The sequence below is a fragment of the Eupeodes corollae genome, chromosome 2 (genome assembly GCF_945859685.1).
Source record: "Eupeodes corollae chromosome 2, idEupCoro1.1, whole genome shotgun sequence".
NCBI lineage: Eukaryota > Metazoa > Arthropoda > Insecta > Diptera > Syrphidae > Eupeodes > Eupeodes corollae.
This window is the reverse complement of record NC_079148.1, coordinates 84,053,020-84,080,764: the sequence shown is the minus strand read 5'-3', so window position 1 is coordinate 84,080,764 and position 27,745 is coordinate 84,053,020. Positions and strand designations below refer to the sequence as shown.

Here is a 27,745-nt window from a genome sequence, read left to right as displayed (position 1 = left end):
AAAAGTAGATGCTCATTGATATTTTCCAAAAACAAATGATCTGTAGAGCACCGAAAGCCCTTTATTAGCATTGAACTGGACGTGGGCAAGATACATAGATAATTCTCTGGATATTATCTTTCTCTTCAAAAGCGGTTTTAGTGACAACGGACGACTGTTTTTTGAGCTGTCGTATATTCTTAAAGTTATAGCAAACTGGTAAAGAATCCTCGTCCCAAACATTATTGCTGCTTCCAGTAGTTTTTAAATATGTACCCATACTTTCAAAAGGTAAGAATTAAAAACAGACCTATGATTAGTATTAATTTTCCGTTTGTCAGTAAAAAGTTTTTTACACTTAATTGTTTCAAATTTAATTTAAAAAATAAATAGTAACAAATAATTTATCATCACTCTATAAAGTTACAGTTGTGTTCATAAAAATAGCAGTGCTCTCCAAATAAAACAAAAAAGCCTTCAATATCAACGTTATAATATATTTCATTAAACTTCTAATAACAAACTTAAATATTTTATTCATAATAACAGAAAATAAGCATTATCGATTTTTTATCGTTAGCTTTGTCACAGTAAAAACCGTTTTTTTAAATATATGGCTGTTCATAAAAATAGCAGTGCATGACAAAGTACTAGATCTATTACGTAAGAAAAACTGTAATAAGTTATATGAAAGTATACAAATAATGTTAGCTTACAATTAGTACTTTGTTGCATAACCATTGTTTTTTATGACTGCTTCGCATCTACGTGGCATCGAGTCCACGAAATACGCACTGCTTCCCACAATTCTTTCGAATTCTTCTTAACACCCCCCCACAAATTTTCGATGGTGTTAAGGTCAGGGGATTAAGCAGGCCACTCCATAACGGATAACTTCTTCTGCGCAAACCATTATTTTGGATTTTTTGACGTATGCTTTGGGTCATAGTCTTGTTGGTATACCCAAACCAACGGCATTTCCTCTTCAGCATAGGGTAACATAACCTCCTCGAGAATTTTCCTTATACCCCCGATTAGATAAATAGGCCCGACCCCGTAGTATTAAAAGCAAGCCCATATCATAATTTTTCCTCAACCATGCTTCACTGTTTTTATAATGTACCATGGATCGATTTCTTCATTTTAGGGCCTTGTCACATATTCCCGACGACACTTGGACCCAAAAAGGACGACTTTGCTTTCATCGCTCCACAGAACATTCCTCCATTTCTCTTTTACCTAATCTCTAAGCGCTTTAACAAACTCCAATCTCTTGGCCACATGCCGTTTCGTCAAGAATGGTACCTTGCGTGGACTTTGGGCTGGTAACTTAGCTTATAAACGACGTCTTCGTATTGTGACAGGGTTAACAGACAGTTGAAGTTCATTTTTTTATTTTTCTAGAGCCTATGAAAGGGTTCTGTTTTGCTAACGGAATATTTTTTTGTCAGTTCTTTCAGTAGTCATCCTTTTCCTTCCAAACGCAGTTCTCTAATAATCTTTCGAATTACTTCAGGGCAGTGTCTTGAACGTCCCATTGTTTATTTTTGAGCTAATATTTATTAATTTTTTATTTGCTAGTATATTACAAATACTTAAAACTTTATATAGTTAAATATTCACTAAGCGAAAAATGAAAAAATTGAATTTTTAACACTTTTTAATTATAAAATCAAAAGCACTGCTATTTTTATGAACACCGGGAAAAGTAGGGTATAACTTAAAGCTAAAAGTCTCTAATATGATAACGAAAGACCGTTAGATGCAAGTAACATGGATTTTTTTTTTGTAAGAATTTCCTTTATTTATTTAATGTGACCAGCACTGCTATTTTTATGAACACAACTGTACATCACCCTAGCCAGATAAAGCTCAAAACAAATACTCGATATGAAATTTCTTTTTATTTCATTTACATACATACATATGTTATGTTTGTAGGATATATAAAGGTACTCACAAATTTATACACAATTATTTTAAAAGAACAAAAAATAACAAATTATGGAATTTCACTTCCGTATAATGGAAAATTCTAGACAATTGTCCCTCTCTCTTTCTGTATCTTAACCATTCTTTTTAATTTTTTTTGTACTCTTTCCTTCAACTATATGTGAATGACAGATACATGAGGTGGTTGGACGAAATAAGATGATACGAAGGTAATATTAGGTCTTGAAACCATAATCACATAAGATACAAGAGAGACTAGCAGACAGTTTTACACTTTTTTATTTTACTTAACCAAAAAAAACATACATAAGTCGACCAAAGTGCAACCACACAACCTTACTTTCCACCTGAGTTCAAATTTAATAAACTGATTTAAGCCTTGAAAATACTGACAGTCAAATTCTACTTTAGATATAGCGTAGCATGTAAGTGTACTTAGTGTAAACTCAAAAACCGTTCGTATTAATTCATTTATTATTATTTTTATCAACAAATTTCATATTTTTTAGTTCCAAACGTTTGCCTTCAATTTAAATTGCGCACTAATTTCCGATGGAAAAGTTCTATAACAATCCCGTTTGTAGAGACGAGTATCTCTCTGTGTGACACCACCAGAGCACAGCGCGTTGCAATGAGTCAAAATATGAACTTTATACAAATTTACACATACACATATACTATACATACATATATGTATGCACATATATACATCCCTACAAATAATATATGTAACTTACTCGCAAATACGACATTAAAAGGAAGGTTTTTCTCTCCATTACTTTCTCTTTCTGGCGGTCTGCGAAAATATTAGAAAAAACACCAAAACTACGTTTTAGTGAAATTAGCTGTCAAAAAAGTAAGCATGGTTCATCTTTCCTTTCATGTGTAAGCACGACGTACGGAATGTAAGAGGTGGAATCCAAACTATTGTTTTATTTTGCATTGGCACCTCTGCTTTAAGGTGCTACGTGCCTTTTGGCTCTACAACACATTACACTAGCCGAAAAAGGTGACATTTCAAGTACCCTGAAATCCAAGCAAAACCCTACTTACCTACCATTGCTTTTATAATGCCACATGACTTTTCGTATGAACACCTTAAATTTTGTGCTCCTTTTTCATTCTCAGCTGTGTGAAAATGACTTCAAGGTTTAAGCTCCTTCACAACGAGAGAATACATTTTCTCTTGGCCTGGCCCACCTAAAATATGAGAATTCGAAAAACTTGTTCTCTTTCTCTCTTTTACTTTTTCCAATTCTCTCTGAATTGTAAGATAAGATAGGCTACATCAAGAGGAAGCGGGGGCGTACGAGTAATTTGTATTCGTCTTTTTGTTAATATTAAGTACTGGCGATGATAGTTTTGTTTTTTTTTTTTTACATCTGTGTTGATGGACAAATTTATTTCCGCTGTTGCTTTTGGAAGCGATGAGTGTTGCCATTGTAGATAATAGATGGAATTCAAAATTCATTTGTGTTTTTGCAATTACATATGTCAGCTAGCCATGTTTCATAAGCAACTAGTCTAAATCTGTATCACTAGCTGAGTTAATTTGGGGTTTGTTTAAACAATAAATGTTTGTATATTTCATTTTAACAAATAGAGTTTGACTTAAGAAACAGAAAGAAATATTTAAGATAATTCAGTCGTACCTCGAATAATAAGAGATAGTGGTTTTGTGTACCTAAACATTTTAAGACGAATCTCGATTTGGCAACTAAATTAGTATTTTTTTTAATTAATCATTATCGTCATCTTAATAACTATAACATTTGATAAATCTTAAGTTTGCTCTAAAAAAATTACAATAGTGAATTTAAGATAGAATAGTTAGTGACATTAGTATTTCATAAAAATAGAGATAATGCCACTTCATAGTACAAAAATTCAGTGTGGGGTGTACGATACAAGAGTTAAGATAAAGAATTAAATCAAAATGCATTTCCAAAAGAAACAAGATAAAACAATTCAATTCAAATTGACAGTATTAATTGAATTAAACAATTAAAGAATACAGCTCAACAAAACTTCGTTTTCATTATAATCGAAATGAAGAAGCCACAGTTTTGCTTGTTTCAAAAAGGCGAATAGAGTTGGTAGGTTGCGTAGGCTAGCTGAAAGGCTAACATGACATAACAACATGATACGAGTTTCTAAAGCTTGTAGTACGAACAGAAGGAATGGCAACTAAGGATTGGTAATTATTACGTTAATAAGTTAGTACATATATTTGAATTAAATAAGTTTCGAAATTTAATTTTAAGTATTTTTAAATACCAGACACAAAACCCTTTAAAATCTTTAGCTATTTCTTAAAGAAAAACTCAAATAATGATTTAATACATTTGTCAACTGTCTATTCATGTCTGGGGCTTTTGATGGATCCGCCTTCACCACCTTTATTTAGTTCAGTGCTGGAAGACATTTTCCAATTAGAAGACAGAATATGGAATAACCATATGTGTTTAAGTTCTGTCACATTCAAGACATATGTAGGCATTGACGGAATTACTACCTTGTATACAAATTATGGAATTCAAATCGAAAACTAAAGTCACGACTAAACTGAGTACGTTCATTTATTTGGATCAACTAAAATCATTTAGGAACCAACAAAACAAAGCAATTACTAGAAGTATCGCAAATAGCTGGAATCAATTCTGGAACCTTAAACATATTCAACAATTTGACCACAGTGCATATAAAATACATATTCCACTGTGCCACATTACTAATCCTTACTTACGGACTTCAAAAAAAGAGCTTGACTGCAAAATGTACGAAATGAAGATATTCGCAATAGAACCAGAATTATTGATATCAAAAAGAGGCAGTATCCTTGAAAAAAGCCTTAGAGGGCACTGGCAGGGATTGAACCCAAAACCTCTGGCATGAAAGTCCGACGCACTAACGACCAGTGAGTCGGTCAACTTAAACAGCGAGCGCCCAAATTGAACCATATGGATCTTGACGACATGTGGTGTCACAAAGAAAACACCACGACATCCACCCACCCTTATTGAAAAACGCTATAATAATTGTAAAATAATTTAAGTTCTCAAATAATTAGTGTATCAAGTAGCATAAACGTAGATAACAGGTTTGGTTTACCAAAATTAAGTATTTATATTTAAATACTTCTGTTGTTTTGTTTTAATTTATAAAAACATTTGCAATGTTATATATTTTGAAATTAGATTTAATTTTTCGTTATTACTTTTTTTTAACTATTTAAATAATATTTAACCGTATAAATTAACTGTTTCTTTTACTAAAAAAGATTAAATTATCTAAACATAATTTATGAGAATTGTTGAACTTAATTTAATAAATGTTGCTTACCAACATAATGAAATATAACTTAACCAACTTTTTTAACTTTTAAAATATAATCTTATTATTTTATTTTTAAATTCAGTATAATTTTAGATTTATAATTGCATAACTTAAAATAAAATTAATTTTTTTTTTTCGTTTTTATGTTTTGAATTATATATGTACCTTCATATGTAGTTGCATCTAAAATTTTGTAAACATAAAATATAATTGTTATTATAAATAATCGTAATAAAAAAAACTGAGGTAATAAAAGCTTATAATAAAAATAATAATAGTAATAATAATAATAATAATAATAATAATAATAATAATAATAATAATAATAATAATAATAATAATAATAATAATAATAATAATAATAATAATAATAATAATAATAATAATAATAATAATAATAATAATAATAATAATAATAATAATAATAATAATAATAATAATAATAATAATAATAATAATAATAATAATAATAATAATAATAATAATAATAATAATAATAATAATAATAATAATAATAATAATAATAAATATAATAAATTAGGTAGCGCAACAGTCTGTTGACAACTAGGGCTTAGTGACTTACAACTCTCAATAATAATAATACCTTTTTTTAATATTTTGTTTGTTAGTGCCCTTCAAATAAAATTGGGAAGCAGTAACTTTAGTTTTGAAATGTATAACATAGGAGTGATTGTTTCTGTTATAATTCATAACATTTAAGCACTACTGTGCGCTGTTTATAAAAGTCTAAATTCACGTCTATTATATAGCAATGCAATTCTAGAGTATTTGCTTTTTTCTTATTTTCTTATGTTATGTTAATCACTCTCAATATATACTTCTTTGAATAAAGTACAGCTTTTATAACGTTGTTAAATCGTGGACTGTTTTAATTCTTTAAACTCTAACAGGTTATGGGCCCAGGTCACATTTTTTTTAAGAACAAAAGTCTATCTAAATTAAAAGTTTTATTTCAATTAGATTTAAAATAATTTTTTGCGTTTGTCGTATATCACTTATTTTCTTAAATTAAAAATCATGGCATCATTATATCAAATAGAGAAACTTGATAAAGATAACTACTGTGCATGGGAGGTTTTGATGAAGAGCGTGCTCGTGCATTGTGATCTCTGGGAGTACGTTAGCGGTGAGACCAAACTCAAGGAAGATGCTACTGTGGAGGAAAAAACCAAGTGGGATAAATCGGATAGTAAGGCGCTTTCGACAATCCTACTCAGCGTGAAACCATCAGAGCTCATTCACGTAAAGCAGAGCAGAAGTTCAAAGCAGGCATGGGACATTCTTGCATCGATTCATAAGCCATCTGGACCAGCCAGACAAGTAAGTTTATTCAAGCAATTATTATCAAATAAAATGCATGAAGGGCAATCTATGTCTGCCCATATCAATAATTTTTGCCTTACTGTTGAGAAGCTTTATGAGATCGATGTTAAGATGCCAGATGAGTTACTTGCCATAATGCTGCTTTGTAGTCTTCCTGATGATTACGAGAATTTTATAGTAGCTATTGAGAGTCGCGATAGATTGCCCACGTTGGCTTCTCTAAAGGTTAAATTGACAGAGGAGGAACAAAGGAGAAATGATAGGGACAAAGAGCACGTGAGTAGCAGTAGTCAGCATGTGTTAGCTATAAGAGCAAAATCAAAGCTAGGTCCAGTTCAACACTCAAAAAAAGGCAATTTGGATAAAAAACTAAACAAACGTGGCAAATGTTTTAAATGCGGTGTTCGAGGTCATTTCGCTTCTCAATGCACCGCATCAATGAGCAACCGGAACGAGGCAGCTGTTGGCATAGTTTCTAATACTGCCTATGGAAATGGAGTTTTGGGTAGAAACGAATGGTGCATAGACAGCGGTGCCACATCTCATATGTGCTGTGATAAAAATCTGTTTTCGTCTTTAGAAGATGCTCCTAGGACACCAGTAGAACTCGCAACAGATGTGTGTGTTACATCCAGTGGCGTAGGAACGGTTCGAATAAGTACTGATGATTGTGACGTAACGCTGAGAAATGTTTTCTTTATTCCCGAATTGAGGGGGAATTTCTTATCAGTGAGTAAGATTACGGCTAGTGGACATGCAGTTGAATTTGGTAGAGATTTTGGAATTGTAAGAGGCCAAAACAATAAAGTTGTTTTAAAAGCTAAAAAACGTCAAGATTTGTACGTTGTTTGTGGTGTGAGCCATGAGTTAGCATTTAGTTTGAGGACTCATGAAATGAATCCAAGTTCTTTTAATAGATGGCACGAAAGATTCGGGCATCTGAATGGAAGTAGCTTAAAACAACTTTCTACGAAGAATATGGTCCTAGGTCTCAAGCTTGGTAGTGAAAATCATCTTGAATGTGTAGTTTGTGCAAAGGCCAAAATTAGCGAACAACCATTTCCTAAGAAATCACTCAGCAGGAGTAAGGGAATCCTTGATTTAGTCCATACAGACATCTGTGGACCGATGAGGACAGCTTCAGCTGGAGGTGGTAGCTATTTTGTGAGCTTCATTGATGACAAGTCACGTAAAATGTACATCTATATCATTAAAAGAAGAAACGAGGTTCTTGGAATTTTTAAGCAATTCAAGAAAGATGTAGAGCGAGAGACAGGGCGAGCAATTAAAATGATCCGTAGCGATAATGGAGCAGAGTACGTTTCCAATCAGTTTTCTGATTTTTTAAGAGATAACGGGATAAGGAGGCAGTTAACTGTAGCTCACACACCGCAGCAAAACGGTGTGGCCGAAAGGGCAAATCGGACACTTGTGGAGATGGCAAGATGTTTGCTCATAGGTTCATCTCTTCCTGAAACTTTATGGGCTGAGGCGATATGCACTGCTGCTTATTTGCGAAATCGATGCCCAACAAAAGTCTTGGGTAATAAAACACCTTATGAAGTCTGGAGTGGTGCGAAACCTTCAGTTAGTCATTTTCGTGTGTTCGGATCCAAGGCAGTAGTTTTAATGAAGCAACCTGGCAAGTCAAAGTTTGAGGCAAAAGGTAAGGAGTATACGTTTGTTGGCTACTCCGATGAGTCAAAAGCCTATCGGTTACTAGACATGGCTACAGGTAAAATTGTCAAGAGTCGTGATGTTCATTTTTTTGAAAACGATAAAGAATTGAGTCCTAACGTTTATGATTTTTTAGACACAGATTTAGATTCATTGTCTCAAAATGTGACAGAATCAAACGAAGAACATCCAATGAAGGCAGAGAAAGAAGAACTGGAACTGTCCCAACAGCCAACAACATCGTGTTCCAGTGTCGCACCCCAGACAAAAAACTTACCTGGTCGTCCGAAAATCGTAAGGACTGGAAAGGTTGGCCGTCCAGCAAAGCAATTTAACCAGCAGGTCATCAACGCTGTTCAAGAAGGTATGTCCATTCCCTGTTCTTTTACTGAAGCAATCAACCACCCCGAAAATAACCTATGGAGAGAAGCTATGAAAGCTGAGTTTGATGCACTCTCATTGATGGGAACGTGGGAATTGGTTGACCCTCCCGATGACTGCCAAATAATTGGATGCAGGTGGGTTTACAGCATTAAACATAACGAAGATGGTTCTATAGATCGTTATAAATGCCGCCTGGTTGCAAAAGGCTGTTCACAAAAATATATGATCAATTATTACGAGACATTCGCCCCTGTCGTTCGCTATTCTACAATTCGTCTTATAATCGCTATGGCTGCACAGTTCAATTTTCATTTACACCATGTCGATGTAACAACCGCTTACTTACATGGTGATTTGAAAGAAAGTGTATTCATGCATCAACCTGAAGGATTTGTTGATCCGCAGTTCCCTAATCGAGTATGCAGACTTAAAAAATCCCTTTATGGGCTAAAGCAAGCAGGAAGAGAATGGAACAGAAAACTAAATGACACAATGCAAAAACTCAGTTTTCGGCGTTGTAATGGCGATACGTGTGTCTACACAAAATGTAATGGTAATGTGTTATGTATTGTTGGCATATACGTTGATGATATGATAATTGCTGCATCAAACTATGAAGATTTGAAATCTGTCAAGTCTCTGATCGGCTCTGAATTTGACATTGTGGACAAAGGTGAGCTGAGTTATTACTTGGGCATTCAAATCAAAAGGCAAGGTGATCAAATCGAAATCCATCAACAAAAATATATAAAGGAACTTACCATGAAGTTTAACTTATTGGAAAGTAAACCCCGATATACACCTTTGGACCCCGGCATGAAATTAGTGAAAGGTAATAATAGTGGAGGAGAACGCATAGATTCAACGAAGTATCAGTCGTTGATAGGAGCACTTCTCTACATTGCGGTATCAACCCGTCCTGACATAATGTACTCTGTATGTAAACTCTCACAGTTCAACGTAGAACCGTATACCGAGCACTTTGTAGCAGCCAAGCATCTCTTGAGATACCTAATGACGACCATCAATGCTAAGCTAACTTATGGAAGTACACCAACCAAACTTACTGGATACGTAGATGCAGATTGGGCTGGTAATATTGATGACCGTCGATCGAATACCGGCTTTGTTTTTCTGATGGGAGGTGGAGCAGTATCATGGGAATCGAAGAAACAAACTTCTGTCGCTTTGAGCAGCACAGAAGCGGAATATATGGCTCTTTCGCAGGCGTCTAAAGAGGCATCGTATCTTCGGAATTTGTTAAATGAATTCCAATATGAAAAGGTATCATTTAAATCTATTTTAATCCATTCTGATAATTTAGGTGCACAGCAGCTTGTAAAAAACCCTGTATTTCATCCTCGAAGCAAGCACATAGACATTCGATATCATTTTGTGCGTCAACTGTATGAAGATGGTTTGATTGAGCTGAAGTACACCCCGACATCTGAGATGATCGCTGATATCTTTACAAAAAATCTGACCAGAACAAAACACGAGAAGCTTTCAACTTTAATGGGAATCAAATATTAAAATTTAAATATTGCTTATGTATAAGCTTTTGATAATTGCATTGAGGGGGACTGTTATAATTCATAACATTTAAGCACTACTGTGCGCTGTTTATAAAAGTCTAAATTCACGTCTATTATATAGCAATGCAATTCTAGAGTATTTGCTTTTTTCTTATTTTCTTATGTTATGTTAATCACTCTCAATATATACTTCTTTGAATAAAGTACAGCTTTTATAACGTTGTTAAATCGTGGACTGTTTTAATTCTTTAAACTCTAACAGTTTTGATTATCCTTAACCTAATTTCTTGAGTCAGTTCTAAATAAAGTTTCGACGAATTTTTAAAATATTTACAAAGTTAAATCAAATAATCTCTGTAAAATAAATAGAAACAGTTGGTAAGATTTTTCAGCCATTATTTACTTTTTTTTCTTCGAAGCAATACTTTTACTAAAAATAAACAATTAAAGCTTGTCAATATTATCTTTATGTCATATTTAATTAACATTTTAATTATTTTGTATTGCTTTTTACCACATTAAAAAAATGTACTTAGATACAAAAACAAAACCTAAAAAAAGGACTTCTCAATGATTTGAGAAGTCAATCGAGTTGGTGACAAACTACACAAACCCACTGCTATTGCTATTGGATTTTCAATGTCTTTTTCGCTTTACTCTGATAAAATAATAATTTTGCCTACATTTAAATTATTTGCATTAATGTTAAGAGGTCTTTTATAGCCTTTTTTTCCACACCACGTACAAAGAAAAAGTTTTATGTTTTTGCTTTTTAACTGCTGTAATTAAAATTAATTATGTTTACATTAAAAATAGACTAAAATTAAGAATTAAAGATTTCAGAACAAAAAAAAAGACATGTTAATTAAAAGTTATCTGAATCAAGACGCAAGGAAAATAAAATTGAAAATGATTAATTTAAAAGTGTGTTCAATGCAAGTTTGAGAAATATTCAAAACAAATTGCTTGAAACTATCTGTTTTCGATTCTAGACCTCATTTGACTGGGAAGGTTATTCTACAGTCTAACAGAATGAACGAAAAACTGCCTGCGCGATGTCAAACACGTAAAGGTGGACGAGCACAATAAAATGGAACGGCTGGAAACACAAAAATTAAGTCTGTCACATAGATAACAATCAATTTGAAGAGTAAAATACAAAAACGATATTTGAAGAAAGCTACCAGATCGCAATTTAAAAGCTGACGAGCTTGAAAAGAGACATGATATGTAGGTTAAAAACAAACAGAGCTTTGCATTAAATGCCACCTTTAGTTTGTGAGCTAATTGAGAATCAAGATCAGCAAACAACTCACACCCGTATGTTATTATAGGTAGGACAAGTGCTTTTACCAGCTTTAATATAATATGGGTAGGTAGTACGGATTTAGTAACAGATAGTCCTCTAAGTTAAGAATAAATCTTTGACACAACTGTATCTACATGGTTATTCCAAGTTAACCTGTTGTTGAAGGCCAAACGGGAGGGAAATTATCTGGGTTTGGTTTGTTTATTGAAATTGGAAGAGCTTTCGTTTTTTTTTCAGGATTGAGCTTAAGTCCGTTCTTTGTCGACCAATCATATATTGCCTGTAAACCAATGTTCATTTTAGATATTGCATCCTTAACCATCATCTCAGGAAAACTATTATATAATTGGACATCATCTGCATAGATATGAAACTGACAGTAAGGCAGAACAGGGGGCAGATCATTAATAAACAATGAAAACAATAAAGGTACAAGGATTGATCCTTGGGGAACACCATTATGCATAGATATATAATCGTATGCAATAGATATATAATATCTAATTACCCTGCTACTAAGATAAAAGAGAAATATTTATTAAATAATAACACTTACATCATGAAGAATTTAAATAAACAAAACTAATACAAAGGTGATTATAATTTAAAATCATATTATTTCAAATCGCTTCGACGGAAATTACTGGTTTTATGATCTGATTTTTTAATAAATATTTTCCTTGAATGGAATAAACCACTAATTTCATACACATCTTTACCTTATAGCTTTGAAAGGAATACTTTAACTGAAACCAATGTCGATACTTTTTGACTCACGGAAAGGAGTGTAGAGCATTTATGACAATGCTAGTGTGGCCTGGAGACCCATACTAAAAAAGTATCTGTGGTATTTCTACATTGTCTTGCAACAACTCCTATAACTATGGGATTATGTACTATACTGTATGGTACCACAATCTTTGCTTGTAACACATGGGCGCATAGAATGTTTGACGAGACAGCACACCGTATCGGAGATGTCGCAATGCTACTAGTTTTCCCGCGAAAATTTATAGCGTTATAATCGATACGGATTGGTATCGATATATTTCTACAATAAATAATAAAACGAAAATAAACGTGCTTACTTGTAAGACGAAATTATAAATAGTATAAAAACAGTCCGAGTGAAATTTAAACAAATATTTGTGTTACTTTGTCCTTACGCTCCTTAAAATTTTTAAATATTATTTATCGAACATAACCAATATAATTTATTTCATTGATTTACTTAATATTGGTATTACTCCCATGTAAGCATAAGGGACATAACAACATGGACAGACTTTTCTGCTGGAGCGTTGCACATGTCGTTGTAATATGCGCAATGTATTTCTTTCCGTTCTCGTGCATTCCTTAACAAAATATCTCGATCATGATTAACTATAAAATTAGAAAAACAAAAAATAAACAGATCAAAAACTATTTGAATGGAGAATAGGAAACCCATTCCAGCGTCAACCTTTTGAAAATATTTTGATCTTAAAGTAGTCAACAAAACTTAAAAATTGCAGATACAAATGTTTCGTCCTTGAATTTAAGGAAACACGTGCATATGTAAGTCCATAATTTCTTTTAAAATTAAATAAAACCAATTTCAAGTAGGGAAATAAGTTGAGAAGAGACTTAAGTATGGTACCCACAAATTACACGTTGCACTTCTTCACTTCATTGCACTTCTCGAGAAATTCAAATCTTTTTTTTTTAAATTAATAGAAATGAAACGTTCAATGTTTTTTCCAATTAGCCATTAGTTTAAGGAAAGTATCACTTTTGCTGTTGGGACATTTTATATTCGTGTTTCAATCTTAGTTCTAGATCATCCAAAACAAGTTCACTTCAGTAGATTTCTTTAATTTTTTAAGATCTTAAAATATTTTGTATTTAATTTTGAAAGAAAAAAACACTTTTAAAAAAACATTACATTATTATTTATGGTGTCAAACAAAAACCGACTAGTTTGTACGAACTTCCTCATTCCTGCGCGAAAAGTGGAAAACAACACCCGCTGGCATAAAAGTGCAATTTGATAAATTACCTTTTTGACGGTGGGGAAATCCAAGCCACAATATAAATACAAATAGACCCTTTTGACGTTTATAACAAAGTCACACAACTAGATAAACAAGAGCTGCAAAACGGCATAGCACCATTTGACTACAACTATAGTTGGCTTGATGGCAATATTGACTGGCCCAAAGTTAGATACGTGTATACAATATAAATAGGTAGATAAGTTGGTTTAGGTAAGAGGTGAAAGCATTCATTCGTTTACATCAAGAATGCTACAGTGTTTAAAATTGTCATTACTTTGGCCTTGAGAGTGATGGTTTTGGTCGGCGGGCCCCAGAAAGGTCAGGGGCAGAGTATACACCCCAAATCAAGAACCTTACTATTCTTGCTTATTTGTTTTTGACCCCCATAGACCAGTAACGACCACAACTTACCATTGTAGCCTACACCCATTTTTCATGATGAATATCTACAACTCCTTTAAACTTCATTCCGGTTTCCGCCCTTTAAGGTAAAATTAACATGCAGAAGAATGGAAAATTGAATTTTTATTGTAAAGCACAGCAACGGATTTGGCATATAAACTGTAGGTCCCCTCCATTCCTGACAACATTATTCGCACACAGGAATGGTTGAGAGTTGTAAGTCACTAGGCACTAGTTCTCAACGGACTGTTGCGCCACCCAATTTAAATTTTTTTATTTAATTTAATGTACGTTAAATGGAAAACAATTATTTAATAATATTGGTAGTACTTACATATACATTTTTTAAAGCCAAAACTTTTGTCTATTAGCTTGTTTTTAAATCAATTTAAAACTATTCATAGTTTTTGTAAAAAATTGGTTTAAACTAAAAATTTGTGCAAAAAAAGTTAAAAAAAAGGTTTAATGTTTAAAAAAGAAAATCTACTACTGTTTTTTTAAGGATTTATTGCTCTTATTTGATTTTGATCAAAAACTGAAAACTAGATGATTTTATATCTTCTAGTTCTTGAGAAAATTGAAAATTAGCAAAAAAAATATAAATTCTAAAATATAAACAATAGTAGATAATCTTGAAGTATTGAAAAATTACACTTTAAACCCTTTTTTAACTTTTTTTACTCAAATGTTGAGTTTAAAATTATTTTTTTCAAAAACTACACATAGTTTTGACTTGATTTAAAAACTGGCTAATAGAACAGAATTTTGGTTTTAAAAAATTTGTCATACTTAATCGTAAGTATTACCGTTATTTTTTAACTATTTTTTCCATTTTAAATAATATTTTTTTTTTAATTGCCCCCCCTTCCATAGTAAACAAATGCTTGTTTTAAAAAATATAAACTATTTCCTACTTTTTAATTAATTAATATTTTCAGTTTTTTTTGTTATTGTTGTAATTTTTTTTTAAATATTTTGTTGAACGTCCTTTTGATTTAATAAGAGCCTCAATTCTGCGCAGATTACTGACAATCCATGATTTGACTGTTTCCTGCATTTGTGGGTGATGATTCCACACGTGAATTACTCTTTCAAAAAGTTTCTTTTTTTCATCTTTAGCTACTTCCCTCTTAATAAGCTCCCACACGTTTTCAATTGGGTTCATATCAGGGCTGTTTTCCTCTCAGTCCAACAGAGGGATGTTTTCTTCGCTCAAAAATAATTTCTTATGGACCGGGCTATGTGGCATGGAGCTCCATCTTGCATACAAATGTATGGTTCTCCATTCGTTAAAAATATTGCGTATAATCTAATAATTATAAAAATTCTACAGTGCGTTTAATTATATGGCCAGGGACTGTATATTAAATATTTTTCTTATTTTATAATCACTTTCAACAAGAGTAAGCCAATTGGTCCTGGTTCTAAAATCATTAAATTCTCATTCTATTGAATATGTATAGATTCATATGCGTCCAGTTTATAAAGTTTGTTTACTTGTTTTGTCAAATCATGTTAAGGTGTGTGGATCTTTATTTGTCACAGTTGCAGAAAGAGATTTATAAATACTACCGCATCGATTAGGTTATGTATGGTCTTTGGTTAAACACAAACGGAATTTAAGTTTGTTGTTTTTGCTTTGAACTATGTTTATCTCAGCTTTGTCAGAGCCATGTAAAAGTTTGTTGGCGACATCCGGGGCGAAAGGTAAGTTGGCACTGTGTTTATATGTGCATATATTTTGTTCAAAAAGTGTTGTTTCGTTTTAGCTTTAATGAATGTTCCTTGACCAAATGTTCAATTTACCTTTGCTATATGTAATATTTGTTGGTACCCTTTCATATATAGGTAGAAGACATAATCTATGCACCATTGAATGAAAACCAGCAAGTTTTTGGCTATATGGGCAATAGGAATCTATAGTTGTGTAGATTTCCTGTATAGACTCTGACGGTAGATAGAATATTGTTAAATATTTCTGAATTGCTTCAACTAATTCATTAATAAGAATAGCGTTAAAAAAAAACGTACCATGCTTAATTGTAAGTATTACTGTTATTTTTAACTATTTTTATAAACTTCCTCTCCTGAGCTCTATACAAATCCGTCATTAAATTATGTTGCCTGAGTTATCGTACTTTCCCCAAAGTTAGCATTTCAACTGCACTTTTGTGCATCCGCAATTATTGCGTTTAAAGTGGATTTTTTGGTGAGTTGAACTTATCTTTCTCTATTGATTTTATCATTCTGTTGTCAAAATCAGGTTTGATAATAATTACAAATTTGTTGCTTTTGTCTAATTTCATAAAGTAAATATTATGGTTTTTGAGTTTATCTAGAGCAATGTTCATTTTGTTATCATTAGGGTTTAAATGTTTTTTTTTTGTTTTATTGCGTTTCTTATAAGTGGAACAGCTTTGTCTCTTACGCCCTTTTTTGTATGGACATATATCAAATGATTTATATTGAATAAATGATTCAATGTCTGCTACAATGTCAACAATTGGAATTTTGCGAGGTTTGACTTAAAATTAAGGCCTCTGTTTAACAAATCCATTTTATCTTGGTCAAATATTGACCAAGTCTTCTGCTGGTTTTACTGAATGTTTTTCTAATAAAATATTTGAGTTTTTGGTAATCAGTTTAAAAACTTAATGTTTATCTTGTACTTAAATTAATTAATTTCTGAAAATTCTATAAAACTTAATTCCGTATAATATAAGCTTATATTCGTATAAATCGTACTTATTTCCCTCAACAATAAATTAAGCTCGCGATTTTCTTCTTCAATCTGCATATGCTTTTGGCTATACCGAAGTCATTGTTGCCAATATACCATGTACAAAGAAAAAGCAGGAACAGACAAATTCTAAAATTGATTCTTTTAGTTGAAAGCTGCCCTCCCAATTCTTCACATATAACATCTACGTTGATATTCGTAACGAAGAGAAAAATATAGTAGAGGAGAAGTTGGAGTAGAGACGGGAAAGCAAATGATAATAAGAATTGAATATTCAAAAATAAATAAAATGCACGACTGGGTCGCACGAACTTGCTACTGTATGCAAAAAGTCTGTTTAAAAAAAGTACTTATATAAGATTTTAAAATATATCTGTAAAATAAGTTTGTCTTCAAAGATATAAATGCCATTTGATTTGTCAAAAAAACCCGCAATTCATCCACACAACTCATCCTAGGACATTTCATCATTAGAAGAACCAGGATGGAAAGTAAATTATCTGAAGATAAGAAAGAGGAAGAATATGTATGTTTAAATTGTAAAGCGATCACCTATTGATTGTGTAGGAAGGTAGGTGTCTAAAACGAACATAGAATAGTTCACTTCGTGTGCTCAGCTTTATGCAGATAGATAGATAATGACATGTTAATGATGATAGTGAAAGAATGTCATTGGTAGGTATCCTTCTTTCCTACAAGCTTTCAGCACAAACATGGAGTTATTCCGTTCAGTTTATTTTTTTCATTAAAGTTCAAGAAATTGCTATTTATGTGTTGGTTACAGTCAGGCTCTTGTGCGTTTTGGATTTTAGTTATGAATTGACACGAAAGCAGTAGTTGTAGAGGTTGTACGTTTCTTTAACTAGTACTAAGTATTAATTCTTTTATGTAATCGAAAGCAAGTAAAATATGTGTTAAAAAACCTTATTCTTAAAGAATAATATTTTAAAATCTAATATACAACAGTACCAAGATAATACTTCTTGATAGACACTTTAAAATAGATTGTTGATTAAATATATCATAATCGTAACACGGCCATAGTTGGTATTAACAATAGTTATAGTTGTAAAAATACATAAATTGTACCAAATGCATTAAATTGGATAAAAGATAGGAATGTAATTAAAATGTTGTCAAAATAATTTACTAAAAATAAAAATAATTAGATTAAAATAATTTTAAAAAAATATTTTAAGATTCAAAATTTTACCTGAAAAATAAGTTTGTCTTTAAAAATTTAAATGCCATTTTATAAATCAAAAAACAATTTTTTGTTTTGAAAATCGTTAGAGCGGTTTTTTTTTTAAATTAATTTTTTATATATAAAATTTTTCAATTTTGTTCTAAAAATATTTTTGGTATGCAGTTGCTTAGAGATTAAAAATATACGCTATGCATTTGAATTTTGTAAAGAATGTTTACCCGTTTTTAAGATATCGAATTTAAAAATAAATTATTTCAATATTTTTTTTAAAAATCCAAACAATAAAAAATGCATTTTTGATAATGAAATATTGTTCAAGCAATATAAGAGCTTATTCAGAAAAAAAATTATTAAAATCGGTTCATAAGTTGCTGAGAAAATTAAAAAACAAAATAACGGTTCTATGGGCGGTACCATTCCTGAGCAATACAAAAATATATTTTTCTTATTAAAAGAAGCAAAGTTGAAAAATTAAATTTTAGAGAAAATTTAAAAAAATCTATCTATTAAAAATTGAGAAAATTCGAATTTTCGTTTTTTGACCAAAAAAAATGGGAGCCATTGTTAGTTTTGATCTAAAAAAAAAATTAAAAAAACGCCTAACGCGAATTTGCTCAAAACCTTAACTTCCAAGTTTGAACTCAATTGACCCAATGGTTTAGGCTGTAGGAGCGTGGGCAGACAGACAAAACCGACCGGACGGAATCGCGGGACCCACTTTTTTCGACTTCTCTACCATCGTAATATCATGTTTGATTTAAATCTCGAGTTCGAAATCTTACACGAATGCAAAACTTGCCATATATTAGTTCCTATATGTAGCAAGTAAAAATGAAATGACTACGAACGATCCTAAAAACTTTACAAGAGGAATATTTTGTAAAAAAATATATCAGCCAAAATTACATTTTGCATGGTTTTTTTTTAATTTACAAACATTAAATTTTAGCAAAAGGTCCTTAGTTCACCACCTTGTTTAAAACCGCTCATGCGATAATAAAAAGCATGGAAAGGTTAGTGGTTGCCTTCGATGGGTCGCATGATGATTGAGTTTCTAATTTTATTTAACTGCGAGGCTTTTTATTAAGATGATTTTTATGTTATTTTATATTTTTTATTTTGCAGAATAAGCAGATAAATGGCGCCTCATGGTAAAGGTGGAGAGTAAAGGCGGAACAGCAACTTGTGTGTGACTCAATGTAAATACGTACAGTTGGGCTTTTATATAAAAGTTGAAGCGCTTCTTGCAAAATAAATTCATGAAAAACGTTATCTTTTTCTCCACAGCAGGAGCAGGAATGATCTTTTTTGTTCAAAAGATATAATATAGTTAGTGATATTCCATTCATCACGATGTGTTAACATTTTATTCAAAATTTATTAGACTGCACGTTTCCGGTCGGCAAATAAATCTCAGAGAAGGAATCTCCTTTTTGTCAATCCGCCCATTTAGGTAACCGTCGAAGCGTAATTTTCTTAGGGAATCGGAAACACTTTCCTTCGAGGTAGTTCTTCGATCCACTGATCGGAAATGCTATCTAACTAAATTAAATTTGATACATACATTTTTTTTCCGAAGTCCTCCGACAGGTTATTGTTGCGAAAAGTGTTTGCTTTTAAAAAACAAAAACAGTTAATCGACCTAATAGTAAATAATACAAAATAAAATTAAGAAAGACAATTTGCTTTTATGCAGAAAAAAAAACAATCTTACGACAATTTGAGCGGATCTGCTGAATAAATATTCCGATATAGCACAAAATTACACCAGAAACTATGGCTGTGATTTGGGAAGACAATTAGGACCAAAACAAAGAGATATTGGTGAATGAAAAAAGGATGTTCGTGGTTTTCTGTATTTTCCTTTTACATTGGATTGAAGTACATATAATGTTTTTCATATAAAATAAAATAAAATAAATAAATAGTACTGTATTTCAAATTTATTCTTTTTTTGACAGTAATAATAATATTTTGCATAAAAGTGATCAAACATTTAGTAGTGTCTGTGGCGTGATGGTTAGTGCGTAGGACCGTCATGCCAGAGGTAGTGGGTTTAATCCCTGCCTGTGCCTTCAAAAGTAATTCTTGCCATAAAAAGTGCTTTCTTAAATTAGACGCTCGGATTCGGCTTAAATAGGTCCCCTTAACGCTGAAAAAATTACACGAACACTGGAAGGTTTAGAGTTGTGAGTCACTAGGCCCCAGTTCTGAACGGAATGTTGTGCCAGTTAATTTTATTTTATTTGTTTATTTATTATGATTGAACATTTTATGTCTTAAGCTTGAGCAGAAAAAAAATGTTCTTGAATGACAAAAATTAGATGTGTCCAACTTTAAGTGAAACAAAACGTCACCATCGAAAGACGTAACTTTGAGATTCAAGTTTAGTTAGGCAATTTGTCTACCTTGGTCCTGCTGTAAACGCAGTAAACAACATCAACACTGAGATAAAAGAAGAATTACTCTTGCTATAACCGCTGTTTCTTAGGGCTAAGAAAGCAATTGAGTATTAAAGCCCTCTCTCGACCAACCAAGTGTCGCTATATGAGACGCTTATCATGCTAGGCCTGCTATACGGTGCAGCATAATGAAAGCACCTTTGGTCGGAGGGAATAGTTCTCCGTGTGATCTACGGCTCCGTGAAGGAGATTGGAAGAGAAATAAAACGACTAGCTGTACAGCGACGTTTGATCGACGATCGACGACGATCCATAAGGATGAAAGTTGTACGATTGAGATGCATGGGTCACGTCAGTAGTTTTAAATATGTTCCAAAATTCAAATCAATGGCTACGGCTCTTAGATTCTTGAAATTGACATATTCAAAAATAAATAATCGTGAACTTGTTTTAAACAACTATAATCAATTATTAAAAACATTTTCCAGTATGGGTTCACACATAAAAGTGTGTATTAAAAAAAAAAAACATCTTGGAGTTGATAATTTTTGATTTTTTTCCGCCGAAAGACCTTTGGCGCTTCTTTACAATAGACGGTTTTGTGTGAACAAAATGCACCTAAAATATATCCATTTAAGGTTTACCACCAGTAGCAGAAACAAAACGTAGATGTACTTACAAAGTTCTATATGAGAATATTATATGTATGTATTCATGTAGGTACATTCTAGAATTCTCTTCTTATGTCCTCAAAACACTCAATAGATGACTTGTTTTTTCAAAGGTAACTGACATCAAATCAGGACGGTTTGGATTTTTTACTTTATTTGCCGAAAAGGGAACAAAAAATAAAACAAGAGAAAACGCGGCCATCAGGAACAGAAACTATAATGTAACTACATACATATGTACATATTTGTATCTAGGTATGCATATCTGTACTTTGAATATATGAATTGAAAAGCCTTTCAGGATAAAGGATGTTAACAATTGTGATATTCGTTGCCATGAAAAATTTGGTATATGTGCGGAGTGGGATAAACATTCATATTAACGTTACCTTTTAAAAAAAACTAAATAGCTTAGGCAGGGATTGAACCCAAGACCTCTTGCATGACAGTACAACCCACTTACTACGTTTCACTTCAAATTTGTTGCTTTTCTTGAAAACTCATCAGTCGGTTTACATAGCTCTATGCCAATATGAACTGTAACTCCAAATAAGAGTGACATGGAGGTTAGTATTTACATTCAATATTGTTCAATCTCCGTATTGTTGGACAAGTATAAAGGATGTTGTTGTCGTGCTGATAGCCCTATCGGTCTAGTATCTGTCAGTGCAGATTTAAATCAAAAGTGATTCTGTTGCATCGAAAATTATTTTTGCAAGATATCAAAGTAGTTGATCGAAAATTCGAGGTTAAGATAGATAACATGTTTTAGAAATCATAAGAATAATAAGAAGATGCAACTAACTTTTTATTTTCTAGCTCTACATAATTAAAACGCCCAATCACATTAGAAACTATGCTTTGAATCTCGATAGCAAGTTTATGCTATTCAAAGCACGTGATAAATTTTTTAGAAATCCTCCAAATTATAACACACAAATTATATGATGTTCAAATGAATTACATATTATGTTTTAGACAAGTACAGTTTTGAATCAAATCCAAAATGATAGGGTGTTTAAATTTAAATGTATTCTTTTAAAGCATAGAATATTTATTCACAAAACACCTTTTATTGTTTATGGGCTTTAAGAAGTATCTTCCTATATATACATAAATACAAAATTTGTCTATGCTAATTATATACATTCTGAAAAAAGGAGGCTTTCTAAACTACTCCAACTATAGAGGAATCAGTCTACTTAACATCGCTTACAAAATCTTCTCTGTCGTAATATGTGAACGTCTAAAGCTCATCGTCAACAACCTGATAGGTTCTTATCAGTGTGGTTTTAGACCAGACAAGTTCACAGTCGATCAAATATTCACATTACGGCAGACCCTGGAAAATCCGGACCCAAGAACATCAAATAGACACCCACAACCTTTTCATTGATTTCAAGGCCGCATATGACAGCATCTACAGAGTCGAGCTGATGATCATGGAGAATTCATGCTGCTCCATAAAGGTTGGAGACAACTTAACAGAACCTTTCGATGTCAAAAAATGTTTTAGACAAGGTTATGAGCTGTCATGCGATTTTTTTAACATCGTACTTGAAAGAATAGTGCAGAGCTAACACGTCTACACTAGAGAAGTTATCTCTCAAAATTCTGTTCAATTACTAGCATATGCTGATGACATTGACATAATCGGAAAAACTCATCCTCATGTCAATGAGGCTAATGTAAGTATTGAGGCAGAGTCGGCAAAAATGGGTTTAACGGTTAATGAGGGCAATTGAAAGTACATGCCGTCGTCAAGAAAAAACTTACAACTTTGAATTCTCGGTCACAACGTCACCATCGATAGACATAACTTCGAGGTAGTTAAGGACCAACCTAAGCTCTGCAATTAACACACAATACAACACCTGCTCTGAGATCAAACGAAAAATAACTCTTGCTGGCCGCTGTTTCTTTGGGCTAAGAAAGCAATTAAGTTTAAGTAGCAAAGCCCTCTCTCGAGGGAACAAAGTGTAGCTTTATAAGACCTTCATCATCCCCGTCCCCGTCCTACGGTGTAGAAGCATAAACTATGACAAAACCTATTCGATAGCAAAGTTCTTCGTGTGATCTACGGTCTCTTATGCATAGAAGGGGAGTAGAGGAGAAGATGGAACGACGAGCTGTACGGGCTGTAGAGTGACGTAGACTTAACCAGAAGTGTCCTCACCTAACTTGGAGCTCGAAACTGGAGACATCTAGGTAGGGGCCGAGCTAGATGGAGAAGTTTGTTGGGTGAGGCCCTAGTTCACACAGTATGCATACATACATACGTACATTCAATTATGTACATACAATGAACAATTGCATAACTTCATGTTTCACTAACTGATTTAATTGAACTTTAAAAAAAAGTATCAGAAGTTCTTTTCAATTGGTAAACTTGGATATTATTGTTGGTTTATTTTTCTTGTTATACTCTGGGAAATGAATTACAATTGTTGATTTCTGTTATGGATTAGCTTTTTAAAAAAATAACCTTTACTTGGTGTTTTACTATAGTTCTTTGGTCCAGAAATTTTTTTGAAGATATTTTTAAAAAATTTAGTATCTATATAATATTTGAATTTATGTTTTTTAGTTGAAATATAAAATTATGTTGGTATGAGTAACGTAAAATGAACTGTGTTCAAGCAAAAGTTTCGTTTTCTTACTCGTTAACTGATGATTTCCAGTGAGAATACCGGAACGAAACGTCAACATATCAATTTTTATTTGTTTAAAGGCCGAAACCTATTTCTAATTTATAATTCAGAAGTTAAAAAAAATACTAAAAAAGTTTCTTTAATGTACTCCAACATTGAAACTGTTTTGAGCGGTAGTAAAAAAAATGTTGTTTTATTTGAACTGAAAAATTAAATAATCAATCTGATATCTGGGCTTTATTAAGCGCTAACAACTACATGTATTACCAGACTAAATAATTTTATAGTTTTCAATGAATTATTCTTCACAGTTTATCTCTTCAAAAACGATGATTTAAAAAATTCACCTCCTTTAGTTATAAAAAAGTAAATTTCTGCAAATTTAACTCTTTTTTTTAAATGCTTAAAAACATTTGAAAAGTTTAATTTAATTTTTAATTCAAGATGATATACACTTATACAAATATACATACTTATGTTTGTATATAAAAACTGCACCATTAGTGAACAATTCAGTGGGACATATTTTTAATAAACATAATATGCATATTAAAACTTAAGGGAAATGTTACCAAAGGAACTTGTTAAGCAAACCATTTTAAGATTTTCAACTTCTCTATTACTTAAAAATCAAATAACTAAAGGGTTTTTTAATTGGCGCTGGTAGATTTTGGCGCCACGTGGCTGCCATTCTGTTATGGTGACATCTGTCAAATATTTTGTTTATTATTCAGTTGTTTATGCCGAATCATCATGGCGAGTAACACTATTGAACACCACGTTCAAATTATGAAACGTTATTAACAAAATGAGTGTTCGTCACAGTCGACTCTTCAACGTTTGGTGGCCAAATTTGAGACAACCGGTTCAGTAAACATTTAGCCAACACCCGTATCCGTTCAAGGATCACACGAAAACATCGCCACGCTCCGTGAAAGTATACAGCAGAACCCGAGGCAGTCTATTCTCTGCCGTGCACAAGAAGTCGGCTATTCGCAGACTTCAACTTGGAGAATTTTGGGTCGGGACTCGGGTCTACACCCGTACAAGATCCAACTGACCCAGGAGCTCAAAGTTCATGACCAGAGACAACGTCGTTTGTTCGCTGATTTGCAATCGTTTGGAAGAAGACACAAATTTTGGCCGAAATTATTGACGAGGAGCATTTTTGGATGAGTTACTGTTTTACCAACAAAATTGCCGTATATGGGACGACACAAACCCAAGCAAGGTTCACAAGTTACCGTTTGGTGTAGATTTTGGGCCGGCGGCGTAATTGGTCCGAACGAAGCCGAGGCGAGCATTTGAATGATGTCATATTCCACACTAAATTGCATACATGCGCCTTTCAAATAAAAAAATAGTTTTGTTAATACCTCACACACAGCTCGATTTATTCCACTTCAACATCCCACCGCCCTTATTGAAAAACCCTTTATAACGGAAACTCCATTAAGTCTAAAATAGATCGAAGCTAAGGATTACTCGTCCAATAAGAGCCAAAACTACTCCTGTCATCAACATCTCCCACTTGAGCCGCAACCACTTTTGCTAGCTTTTAGAATGAATGAGTAATCAAGTGTGCACACACTATATACCTACAACCTACATATGTGTAATACACATACATTTAAGCAAAATCTGAGGGTACCAGCTTTTTAGCATACATATGTATGTACATTCAACATTATACGTATATATATAAGTACAGCTGAATTATAAAGTATGAAATACATTTAAGAAACTATTTATTAAATAATTTAAAAAAAAAAGCAAGACGCTGTATCTTTAAGACTATTGTGATATAGGTTTTTAATTGAAAGTCTTACGGCTCTCATTAAAATGTGGATATTAAACAAATTAGAAAATCAAAAGTAAAGTATTAGATGTACGTTTGTATGTATGTAAGTCCGTATGTATTTATGAAAATTGACAACTTCACCCTCGGACATTTTATAAATTGACATTTGGATAGACAGCTGTTCCGTCAGATACCCACAAATACCACAAATTCTTTGATGCTTTTAGATTTGGATACTTTTTTGACTTTCTAAGTGAGAAAAAGTTTAGAAGGTTATAAGAAATACAATTCATGATTAGTTGTACTTTTTTATAGCTCATTAATATACGTTTTAAATTTGATTTTCGCACAAAATTACGACCCATTCTCGAGATATTGAATTTTGAAAAACAAAAATTTAATATTTTGTTTTAATTCAAAAAAAAAAGAATGACATTAACTATTTTAGAAACGCCCAGTGTTTCTTACTTTTAAAGTGCTACGAACTTTGTTACTCTTCACCAGCGACTCTTATTTATACTTATGTCAATAATTTAAACCAAAATACATTTTATTCATACCTATATTCGCTGTTCCTACCTTAATCTTTGTATTGCACAGTGTACATACGTATATATAAAAAGAAACAATATTTTTACTTACCGCTCATGTCATGATGTTGCTGTTGCTGCAAATTGGGTGGTGCACAAAATGCACTTGAACCACCACCAGCTGTTATGGATAAGGGCGGATGTTGCGCCTGATAAACACCGCCATAGCGCACGGGTGACTCGCATCGTCCCTGTGCCGAAGCCGAAGATGGTTGTGCAGATTGTTGCGGTGTATGATAGTGATGGGCGCTGAGAGCCTGTGGAGCAGCGTCTGGTCCTAGTTGATGGCCACTGTAGTGGTGCATTTGTGATGCATGATCTGCGGGATGCGGATGCAGTGACATTGGTGATGGTGACATGTGATGATGATACGAATAATGTGAATGCTCTGATGGTTCGGGATGGCTCGAGTCATTGGGCTGGTAAATGATCGAATTATTAATTGATTCGGCTATTGGTGGAGCAGATTCGGCAGATATTGGTGGTGTTGAGCATTCTAAAAGTTAAATTAGGAATACACATTTTTATTTATTTATTATTTCATCTACGAGCTTAACAATAAATAACAAATACTTAATATCTTAAGAATAAATAATATAATACATTCTTAAATTTTTCTCTGGAGAGATATAAGTCAACATAATCATACATTTTTTTGAACTCTCTAATTGACCTTGAAATTGGTTCGTTACTTCCGTAGTTCGTTCTATGTCTGGACTCAAAACGAAGAGATCTTTCCCTCAATGGCCTCGTTGGAGCATATATACCTATAAATGAGAGTAATTCTGGACATCTTATGTGGCAGCAAAGAATATCCCGCACAAAAACAATATCGTGAGTTGTTCTTCTGGCTCTCAGAGATTGCAATCCTAAAAAGCTTTGCCTAGCTTGGGAACAAGGATAGAAATTCCAGCGCATTTTGTAAAATACATATCTTGTAAAGCGATTCTAAACTCTCTGTATTCCATCTGATAAATTTTGTTGACAAGGATTTCAGATAACATACGCGTATATAATGATACAAGGGTGTATGGGTCGGAAAAATCAACGGAATTCCTTTTAATGAGCCCTACCATTGAGTTAGCTTTAGCAACAATCGCATCAATATGAAGAGAGAATGAAAATTTAGAGTCAAAATGTCATTTGAATGTAAAACGTTATTAATTTTGTATTTTTGACCTATCCTAGTATACAAAACTTTTTGCTAATTATTGTCTATTTCCAAATTAGTACCTACTACACATAACGTGCCGTTCGATAAAATAAAAACAGGTTCTTCGCCCACTTACTCGTAATCTAATTGGTATCAATTAGAGTGACATTTTGAAGACCGTTAACGGTTTAAGAAAAAATTGAAATCTTGTAATTTAAGAGGAGAGGCTATTACTCATATTAAAATATTACATTAGAGTGGATAGGGCAGTCAAGCCAGAGGTCTTGGATTTAATCAATGCCTGTGCTACCTAAAAATATGTGAGTTTGCTGCCTCATGCGAGGAATTGACAAATCCTCCAAGAGTAATTCTTATCATGAATGGGTGAGAATTGTACGTCACTAGGCCCTAGTTCTTTATGGACTGTTATGCCACCTAATTTATATGTATGTACAAAGTCCAGTAAAGTAACTGCGTTGTCAGTAATGTCGAAAAAAATCTTTTCGTGATTAATTCTGCTTCTCTAGCTTTAATGGTGTTCAAACCCTTAACGTTTTCATGCGCTCAACCGTTTC

The 27,745-nt window shown here is 32.7% G+C and overlaps 1 protein-coding gene across 2 annotated transcripts in view; it reads right to left on the bottom strand.

Moving 5' to 3' along the window:
* Nucleotides 1-27,745, bottom strand: part of LOC129944512 (uncharacterized) — a 171,766-nt gene that overhangs the window by 109,818 nt on the left and 34,203 nt on the right. For both annotated transcript variants that reach the window (XM_056053990.1, XM_056053991.1), the window contains exon 3: nt 26,070-26,513. In XM_056053990.1, coding sequence (XP_055909965.1) covers nt 26,070-26,513 — 444 coding nt within the window. The remainder of the gene's footprint in view (nt 1-26,069; nt 26,514-27,745) is intronic.